Source organism: Opisthocomus hoazin, chromosome 3 (assembly GCF_030867145.1).
Source record: "Opisthocomus hoazin isolate bOpiHoa1 chromosome 3, bOpiHoa1.hap1, whole genome shotgun sequence".
Lineage (NCBI taxonomy): Eukaryota > Metazoa > Chordata > Aves > Opisthocomiformes > Opisthocomidae > Opisthocomus > Opisthocomus hoazin.
In genome coordinates this window covers 1,830,015-1,840,550 of record NC_134416.1, presented here as the reverse complement: position 1 = coordinate 1,840,550, position 10,536 = coordinate 1,830,015, and the positions used below count along the sequence as shown (strand labels likewise).

Sequence of the window (10,536 nt, the reverse complement as noted above, 5' to 3'; positions counted from 1 at the left end):
TCTAAGACTGTGAAGCGCACAGATCCAAGATGGAAAATAACATAAGTCACTTCCACGCAGACAACTCACAACTCGGATAAATTAGGTCTGTGCTAGGCTTGGTTAGCATCTGTCAGGGACAGTTTGATAATTTGATCCACTTTTGGACAGGGGAATGAACTATGTGCTCTCCCAAAGCCACTTCTTAATCTTTTTCCCTTTCTTTCTACTTTCTCTAAGCTTTGCCAGCTTCCACTTTGATCCAAGCCAGGAGCACGGCCACGTTTCTGCTCTACCTCCGTATTTGCAGCCCTATGCAGTTTCAGATCAAAAAGCTTTCCAGTATGGGAACATTACCTTCAGTCAAGGAACTACGATTCCGAATACGTTCCCAAAAGACACAGACTTCTGGCAGCTGCCAGTCAGGCTCCCAGTGGGGCAAAAAATTATGATCCATTTCATATATTCTTAACCTCTGTGAAGTTTCACTGCGGTTGGGCACACGCTTTTACTGACAGCTTCTGAAAAGAAGAGATGTTTGCCAAGGCAAGCGAGCTTCGCTAGGCGCTAGGAGCCTCCCCGAAGCAGCAGCTTCAGTGCTGTGAAGCCCTCCACGACGCGCAGAGCTGAGCAAACTGCAAGGCCTCCGGTCTGCATAAACCCAGGTGTAACCACGGGGCTAAACGGAGAGGAAGCGTCTGGTTTAACGTCAGGTCTGTTCCTGGATCACCCAAACAGCTCACGCCCCTGTAACCAGCAGTGTCTCGGTTTCCTCATATATAAAACGCTGTTGCAACCCCAAACTGCTCTGTATCTCCAGAGCCTACAGCAGAGCTGCTCATATCAGGCTCTCAGCAAGCACATTAAGTCCCTTAAAAAGGGACTTTACAGCATAAACATTTATTCAGTGAGCCACAGCGGACAAGCCACAGTGTAGAAAGGTCCTCAACAAGCAGCCTGTGAGGTCCGAGTCCTAAATTCACCCCACAACAGGCAGCAGACATTTCTCAGGAGGCTGAAGGGCTGCGTTCCCCATCACACACATCACCACCACCGAAGGTAGAGAAAGCCTCACGACCCCCGCACTGCCATCACAGCTGGATCTGGCCACGTGCTATATCCACCACCTCTGGTTTCAGAGATCACAGAAGAGCAACCACGACCGAGACCTCCAACCGCACGTGCTGCCTTCACGCACCGCAGGAAAACTTCCAGCACAGCATCTGGAGGCACAGCCTTCACGCCTCTCCAGACACCAAAGGGTTTGCTGACATTAAGTTGGGCAGAGAGGAACCTGATGAGGTTCAACAAGGGCAAGGGCAGGGTCCTGCACCTGGGGAGGAACAACCCCAGGCACCAGGACAGGCTGGGGCGGACCTGCTGGAGAGCAGCTCTGTGGAGAGGGACTGGGGAGTGCTGGGGGACGACAGGGTGACCATGAGCCAGCAGCATGCCCTGGGTTCCAAGAAGGCCGATGGGATCCTGGGGTGCATTAAGCGGAGCGTGACCAGTAGGTCAAGGAAGGTTCTCCTTCCCCTCTGCTCTGCCCTAGTAAGGCCCCATCTGCAGTGCTGTGTCCAGTTCTGGGCTCCCCACTTCAAGAAAGATGAGGAGCTACTGGAGAGAGTCCAGAGGAGGGTTATGAGGATGGTGAGGGGACTGGAGCATCTCTCCTCCGAGGAAAGGCTGAGGGAGCTGGGCTTGTTCAGCCTGAAGAAGAGAAGGCTGAGAGGTGACCTAATATATACTTAGAAATATCTGCAGGTGGGTGTCAGGAGGATGGGGCCAGACTCCTTCCAGTGGTGCCCAGCAACAGGACAAGGGGCAACGGGCACAAACTGAAGCAGAGGAAGCTCCGTCGGAACATGAGGAAGAACTTCTTCACTGTGAGGGTGATGGAGCACTGGAACAGGCTGCCCAGGGAGGCTGTGGAGTCTCCTTCTCTGGAGATATTCAAGACCCGCCTGGACGCGGTCCTGTGCAGCCTGCTGTAGGTGACCCTGCTTGGGCAGGGGGGTTGGACTAGATGACCCACAGAGGTCCCTTCCAACCCCCAACATTCTGTGATCCTTAAACGGAGCAAGACTCAGGCCTAAAGTCAGGCAACTGCTTGAACGCTGGACCACCAACGCAACTGCACAAGTGCACATCTTATCGTCCCTACCTCCGCCTCTCCCATGAGTCACCGCCTGCCTCCTAAAATATCAGGTCCAAAGTTCTCCTCCCAGCGTCCCCCCCATCCCTCCAAACCCCTCTCAAACACACAGAAGAAAAGAAAAATCTTTTTCTTCCAATCCCACGAAAAACTTTGCCCTAACCTGAGCTGTGAGCCTCCATTCTTGTCTTTTCATCCATCAAAGCACAGCAACATCTCAACGCAGAGCTGAACGTGACATAACTACAATCACACGTGTCAAGTTGGTAGTCGGAGTGCGGAACAGGAATCTATGGAAGCGCCTTCCTGAAGACAGAGCCTCGGCAGCTTTGCTTCTGGAGGCAAATCGCAGCTACGTCCTGGCCCAAACAGCCCTCCCCGCTCAAGCGACACCCACCGCCGCGTCACTGCCCGCCCTGCCGTACACAAACGACCTCAGTGCAGGCAGACAAGCAAAATGTGCTTCATCTGCATTTTAGAAAACTGAATACTCGGGCAGGTGAAGCCACTTGTCCGTGATAACGTCGCCACCGAACTGCAGAACCAGACTTTGAGCCAGAAAGGTCACGAAAACGCTTCACGCACGCGTAGGTGCAGCTCTCCAAGCCCCAAGCAGCCGATTTCTGCTCTGACCATCGCCAACGCAAGGCAGCAGGACACGGACATGACCTGTTCACAAATATAACGAACCTGGTATTCCTCTAATTATTGCTATTTTAAGCAAATTACACACAAAACCTAGACAGCCCCAGGCATGGCACTGGCATACAGGTCTGTAGTTGCTAGAGGAGCATCTCATGGCACGCACAAGCTTTCGCCCGGCGCGAAAAGAGAGATTAAAGATGTATTTACTGCCTCTGCCATCCTCTTCCTTGCTTAAGCACCTTGCTATGTGATGTCTGCAAGTCCAGCAAAGCCACGTTAAAAGCAAGAAGCAGCTTTAAAACGGCCTCGTCTGGAGATGTCAAAGCACAACGCAGCTCTGGCGTAAGGTAAAAGTCTTACTCCAGCCAAACTTCTGCTCCTCAATGTTCACCCCAGGACCAAAACCAGCAGATTCACCTCTCAGAAGACCCGGTAACCCATTTCCAAATCCAAGAGGCTTCTCTGGAACCAATTCACCGGGACGCAGTCAGCGAGCGCCGTCACACCCCTTGGGATGGCTGTCCCTACCTTCCTTGGTGGAGACCTGCATCCTGGTGGCCGGCAGCCTGCAGAGCCTGTGCTTGGTGATCTGCACCAGTCCCCTGGGCGAGGAGCGTTTCAGCGTCGCAGAAGGTTTCCCCCGCGAGGAGTTTTTCTTCCTGAGATGGAAGTGGCTTTTCAGAGGAGTGGTGGGTGAGGAGCTGGTCTTCTTATCCATTGGGGAACTGCGAAGGGGAACACCACACAGTTAGAAGAGGGTAGAGAGGTGACCAAAACGCACTTGGTCCCCTCACCCAGGGCTCAGAAGTCACCGAGCATCACACTGCTCCTCTACTCCAGGGTGAGAAGCAGCACTGAACAGAAAACTGCAAGTAAAGAGGGAAGCGAGACGAATTTCAGGCAAAGCACAGATGGAGAATGAGGTAGCTGACAGCCTAACTCAACTCGTTCTCTTCTGCTTTCTGCTCAACAGATGCCGGGGAGAGGACGCTGCCCTTTAGAGAGGTGGGAGGGGGGGGGTCTCATCTCCCTGACTGCCAAAAATCCAACACAATCCCAGCTTCTCCAAGCACCTGGCTCCAGAGTGATCTTCCCAGCACAACCTACCCACAGGCACATCCCCCAGCAAACCAGGAGGGCAAGGCAAGGACGGAAATCTGCTGTGAGGTGCTGAGCAGAGGATCTGGGAAACAGAAGCAGGAATCAAGGCATCAGATCCTCAATCAGCGCTGTGTTACCAGCTCACTGCATTGGGTGGTCGGTGAAGTGGATAGAGAACTGGCTGAATGGCAGAACTCAGAGGGTTGTCACCAGCGGCGCTGAGTCTAGTTGGAGGCTGGTAACAAGTGGTGTCCCTCAGGGGTCAGTACTGGGCCCAGTCTTGTTTAACTTCTTCATCAACGACCTGGATGAAGAGTCAGAATGTACCCTCAGCAAGTTTGCTGATGACACCAAACTGGGAGGTGTGGTAGATACACCAGAAGGCTGTGCTGCCATTCAGCGTGACCTGGATAGGCTGGAAAGCTGGGCAGAGAGGAACCTGATGAGGTTCAACAAGGGCAAGTGCAGGGTCCTGCACCTGGGGAGGAACAACCTCATGCACCGGTACAGGCTTGGGACGGACCTGCTGGAGAGCAGCTCTGCGGAGAGGGACCTGGGTGTCCTGGTGGACGACAGGTTAACCATGAGCCAGCAGTGTGCCCTGGCTGCCAAGAAAGCCAATGGGATCCTGGGGTGCATCAAGAAGAGTGTGGCCAGCAGGACGAGGGAGGTTCTCCTTCCCCTCTACACTGCCCTGGTGAGGCCTCATCTGGAGTGCTGTGTCCAGTTCTGGGCTCCCCAGTTCAAGAAAGATGAGGTGCTACTGGAGAGAGTCCAGCGGAGGGCTACGAGGATGAGGAGGGGACTGGAACATCTGCCCTACGAGGAGAGGTTGAGGGAGCTGGGCTTGTTCAGCCTGAAGAAGAGAAGGCTGCGAGGGGGCCTTAGAAATGCCTCTAAATATCTGAAGGGTGGGTGTCAGGAGGATGGGGCCAAGCTCTTTTCAGTGGTGCCCAGTGACAGGACAAGGGGCAATGGGCACAAAGTGAGGCACAGGAAGTTCCGTCTGAACACGAGGAAGAACTTCTTCCCTCTGAGGGTGACGGAGCACTGGAACAGGCTGCCCAGGGAGGTTGTGGAGTCTCCTTCTCTGGAGATATTCAAGACCCGCCTGGACAAGGTCCTGTGCAGCCTACTGTAGGTGACCCTGCTTCGGAAGGAGGGTTGGACTGGATGACCCACAGAGGTCCCTTCCAACCCCTACCCTTCTGTGATTCTGTGATTCTTACCTGTTTTCACTCGACTCCCAGGCCGGTGCAAACCCATTTTGCAGATAACTCAGCCCACATGCCTTTTCCTTCTATCAAGGTTCATTTACAACCTTCCCACTGTACTCTGTCCCTATCAGGCATGGTCAGGGGGAGAACTTGCTCCACGAGACCTCAGGAGTATCTGCTGGCCTGGTTCAGCGCGTTCTCCCAAAGGCAGCTACGACAGCCACAGATCTGTCACCGACTTGACACGGAAAAGCAAGAGCGAGAGCCTTCAGGGAGGACACTTTGGGTCACAGCAGTGGATAGCACAAAGGGATGGCAGGTAAGGTACCAAAGTACCAGCAGAGCACCATGGAGGGCGCTTCTTCCAGGCACGCACAGCTCACCTCCCATCCCCACTCCATCCCAGGGTCTGCCCAACACTTTTACAGAGACAGACCGTACACGATAACGGCGATTCAGGCAACTTCTCCTTTCCCCAGCCTCCAAAGCAACAATGTTATGGGAGTTTGAAAATAAATCAATAAAGGAAGACAGCTATTTCCTTCCCTTTCAATATTAGTCTGTTATTCGGGTCAGGGAAGAGTATCCTAAGTGCTGCGGCAAAGTCTTTGGAGAACAGGGACGGGAGATTAGAAGACGGTTCTCCTTCCCCCCTCTACACTGCCCTAGTGAGGCCTCATCTGGAGTACTGTGTCCAGTTCTGGGCTCCCCAGTTCAAGAAAGATGAAGAGCTACTGGAGAGAGTCCAGCGCAGGGCTACAAGGATGGTGAGGGGACTGGAGCATCTCTCCTATGAGGAGAGGCTGAGGGAACTGGGCTTGTTCAGCCTGGAGGAGAGAAGGCTGCGAGGGGACCTTATAAATGCTTACATATCTGAAGGGTGGGTGTCAGGAGGATGGGGCCAAGCTCTTCTCAGTGGTGCCCAGTGACAGGACAAAGGGCAATGGGCACAAACTGAGGCACAGGAAGTTCCGTCTGAACATGAGGAAGAACTTCTTCCCTCTGAGGGTGACGGAGCACTGGAACAGGCTGCCCAGTGAGGTTGTGGAGTCTCCTTCTCTGGAGATAATCAAGACCCATCTGGACAAGGTCCTGTGCAGCCTGCTGTAGGTGACCCTGCTTCAGCAGGAGGGTTGGACTAGATGACCCACAGAGGTCCCTTCCAACCCCTACCATTCTGTGATTCTGTGATTCTGTGAAGAAAACTCAGCTCTGTTTGAAAGATTAAATTTCAAAGGTTAAATATATAGATTGCTCAAACAACCAAAATCTGAGGCCTTCCAACCCTGGAAAGCAGGATGCCTCCACCCAGAACAAAGTCACCACACTTAGAAAGGCAAACATACCTTCCAGTACACAACGACCCTCATTGGAATTTCACGTACAGCCACGACTTACGTGAAGCCAACAGCCACAAAATACCACCAGCACAACAACACCGCTCTGAAGACGACCAGGAACTTACCCCAAGTTTCCTTTTCTCTTGATGATTTTTGTCCGACTCTTCACTTTATAACTGGACAGCGAGGTGTCACCGAAGGAGGACTTCACTCCGCCGAGACCGACAGACGCAGCGCTCAGAGGCGGCGGGGCGGCCCCGACTCGAGGGAGGTTGGGGACCGGAGGCTTTTTGTGATCCTCGGATCGCCACCTGAACGCCGACTTGGAGGTGGAGGGCGAGGTCTGCAGGCTGGAGGCTTTCCACTTATACTTGCTGGGAGAAACACCCAGTTTGGACTGCAGTCCCGATTTCCTCAGCTTTGCTCCCAAGTCGGCTTTTGGCGACAGTTTAGCACCTCTGTCTGCTCCGCCAGCGACCTTCTTCGCACTTTCAGAAGCTCTAGGGCTGACCCATCTCTTCACAGTACGAGAGCATTTACCAGGGTTTGCGACCCACGTGTAATTAGTTTTCCTGAACTTCGGAGCTTTACTGGAGACTGGTGTTGAGGCAGCTCTTGGAACACCAGGAGCTTTAGGGACTACGGAAAACCTGCTCTTCGTTAGAGTCATCCCAGCCCCCAAAGTCGCAGCCTGAGCAGGTCGAGAGCACGTCTCACCATTTCCAAACAGCTTCGGCTCTCTGAGAGCATCCCTGACTTGCTCACAACCAGACTGCCCTGGCGGTTCAGCCTTCCTCCGTACCAAGTGCCGAGCCGGCTCGCGATCTGGCAACGCCGAAGGCTGCTGCGGCTCCGATCTCAGCGCGACGGCGCTTTCGCCCGTGCTTCGGCGGGCGGCGAGGGAGCTCCCGGCCACGTCGTCGGCCAGACGCACCGTTCTGGGCTTATCCGACACGCTCACGTACGCTGAGCTCACGAGCCGGTGAGATGAACTAAACGAAACGGAGAGAGAGGGTCTTCTTTCTTCGTTTCGGTTCGCGTACGGAGATTTCTGCACATTTTTACTGTCACCCGCAGCAGCGACCACCGAAAACTCACAGTAAGAATCCACATCAGCAAAACCTTTTGTATCTACGAACGGGCCAGCCCTCTGCGGCAGCTGGATCCCCACAACTATGTTACCATCTGTGGTTAAGTCCACATGTCTCTCCGGGGAGGAATCCGGTGGCTCGGGTGCCTGGCTGTCCCCATGGCTTCCAAAAGCCTGAGACGTGCTGGCACTTCCACCGCGTCCATCGTCGCACGCCGATCCCGGCCGCCGGTTGACGAGGGAATATTTTTTTCTCCAGGAGTGGCCCTGGCGCAGCTGGAAATCCCTGGGAGGCTGCTGGGGGTACCTGGCCGAAAATGTCCCCCTCCTGCTGAAGGGAGGCTGGCGGGGGTTGTTCCACCTCGGCGGCGTGGATGGCAGCGGCCGCGGCGCGTCCCCATGCGCGTTTTTATGGTCATTTATGAGACCTAAGGAGAAGAAGACAGCGTCTGTCAATCACAGGTCCCACGGGAGTTTGACAGCATCACAACGCTGGTTTTCCTCGCGCTGCAACGAGGACGATCGCTCCACGCAGGCTCGCGCGGGTCACATTTCAGATTGATTGGTGCTGGAAGGAAAAACTCAGAACGAGCATCTCCCTCAATCCTCAGGAAAGTCAGTAAAAAAAACAATTTCACAGGACAGCTCAACACAGGTCTGAACCACGGACTCACCAACAGACCCTTAACACATCACACTAGTGCCGTCAGCCACGTTTTGCCTCTTTAGGCCCTTTTTTTATGTGCCAAAATGGACGCTCAAATTACTGGTTTTGGAGCTTAATTTTTAAAAGATGGTAATTTTTATTTCCAGATTATCTTTTCAGAGCAGTCTCTGAGGGTCTGCTCATGCACGTAGCCCAGCACAGCCACCACCAGCCCTAAACATAAAGCACAGAACCATTTAGGTCGGAAAAGACCTTTAAGATCATCAAGTCCAACCGTCAACCTAACACTGTCGAGTCCATCATTAAACCACATCCCTAAGCCGTCTTTCACAGAATCACAGAATGGTCAGGGTTGGAAGGGACCTCTGGGGATCATCTACTCCATCTCCCTCGCCAAAACAGGGTCACCCAGAGCAGGCTGCACAGGACCACATCCAGGTGGGTCTTGAATATCTCCAGAGAAGGAGACTCCACAAACCCCACAGGCAGCCTGTTCCAATGCTCCGTTACCCTCAGGGTGAAGAAGTTCTTCCTCATGTTCAGATGGAGCTTCCTCTGCTTCAGTTTGTGCCCGTTACCCCTTGTCCTGTCGCTGGGCACCACTGAAAAGAGTTTGGCCCCGTCCTCCTGACACCCACCCTTCAGATATTTATAGGCATTTCGAAGGTCCCCTCTCAGCCTTCTCTTCTCCAGGCTGAACAAGTCCAGCTCCCTCAGCCTTTCCTCACAGGAGAGATGCTCCAGTCCATTCCTCATCTTTGTAGCCCTATGAGGCTTCAAATACCTCCTGGGATGGGGACTCCACCACTTCCCTGAGCAGCCTGTTCCAGTGCTTGATAACCCTTTCAGTGAAGAAATTTTTCCCAATATCCAATCTAAACCTCCCCTGGTGCAACCTGAGGCCATTTCCTCTCATGCTATTGTTTGTTAATAGGGAGAAGAAACCAACCCCCACCTCGCTACACCCTCATTTCACATAGTTGTAGAGAGCAATAACATCTCCCCTCAGCCTCCTCTCCTCCAGGCTAAACAACCCCAGTTCCCTCAGCTGCTCCTCAAAGAACTTGTGCTCCAGAGCCTTCACCAGCTTTGAGGCTCTTCTCCTTTAAAGCAGCAGGCTCCCAGACGGCCCCAGCTTCGCTGTTGAGTCACTGCACATCCCTCTGCCAAGCCTCCACACCTGCCCGGTGCTTTGATCTGCTAACGAAGCCATTTGCATAACAAATACGTGTCAATTAGGGAGGGTCTGCGCTTGTTAAGCCTGGGTGTTTGGAAAACCTTTCCAATAAAAGGGATTACCAAAGGATTTTTTAGCCTTCTTCACTCTGAGGGTGACGGAGCCCTGGAACAGGCTGCCCAGGGAGGCTGTGGAGTCTCCTTCTCTGGAGATGTTCAAGCCCCGCCTGGACGCGGTGCTGTGCAGCCTGCTCTGGGTGACCCTGCTTCGGCAGGGGGTTGGACTGGGTGACCCCCAGAGGTCCCTTCCAACCCCGACCATTCTGTGATTTTAGGCATGTGTCAGCCTAGAAAAGCTTTTCCTGCACGAGGGGTCACAGAGCTGCCGGAAGCACAGCGTCAGCAGATCCTGCCTGGACTGCCTGGAGGAGTTGAGGACCACGTTCTCCTCCCTCTCATCACACCCTCGCCACGTAGGAGCTCCTGGACAGAGGCAGATCCCCCCCCTTCAAGGGCCAAGCAGAGTTTGTGGCCTTATTAATGCGGAAAAATTACCTTAGAGGGGGCTATAAATAGTGGTTAGTGCTACGAATAAGCACTGATTCTCTCCAGAGCTAGGAAAGGGCACGCAAATATATCATCCCTGCCATGCTGAGGGGTCAAGGGATGGAGGACGAGGGGCACAGCCCACCCCTGTGCCACCAGCCCCGGGGGCTGCGGAGCAGGGGACCCCTCCCTTCCGCCAAGCCAGGGGGATCAAGGCCCAGCAGCGCGGGGAATTCCCCCACACACACACCGTGGGGACACCTAAACCTCCCCCAGGGCGCTCTGCCCTCGGTTCCCTCCCTGCCTTGGCCCACCCAGGACTCCTGGGTCCTCTCCCGAGCACTCCCGGGTCCCCTTCAACTCCTCCTCGGGCCCTTCCCAGGCCTCGGGCCCCTCCCAGGCCTCAGGCTTCCCACCTCCCCCATCCCCTCCCCCCCCGCCATCCCCGGGCTCGCGGGTCCCCTCACAACCCGTCCTCCCCGGTCCCCGAGGAGCCGCCACCCCAGGCCCCGGTCTCCCGGCCCGACCGTACCCTGCAGCAGGCGGATCTGCCGCCACAGCCTCTCCCTCTCCTCCATCCCCGCAGCGGCCCCCGCACCCGCCCCGCGCTTTGACGTCAT

The 10,536-nt window shown here is 54.6% G+C and overlaps 1 protein-coding gene across 1 annotated transcript; it reads right to left on the bottom strand.

Annotated features, from left to right (window-relative positions):
• Positions 1–2,609: 2,609 nt before the first annotated feature.
• On the bottom strand, positions 2,610–10,536 carry LOC142360792 (zinc finger CCCH domain-containing protein 3-like). Its single transcript, XM_075415342.1, has 6 exons — positions 10,449–10,536; positions 6,563–7,955; positions 3,308–3,504; positions 3,140–3,241; positions 3,019–3,089; positions 2,610–2,669 (listed from the first exon to the last, which is right to left on the bottom strand). Exons 1-6 carry the CDS (start codon positions 10,534–10,536, stop codon positions 2,610–2,612), a joined length of 1,911 nt encoding a protein of 636 aa, XP_075271457.1.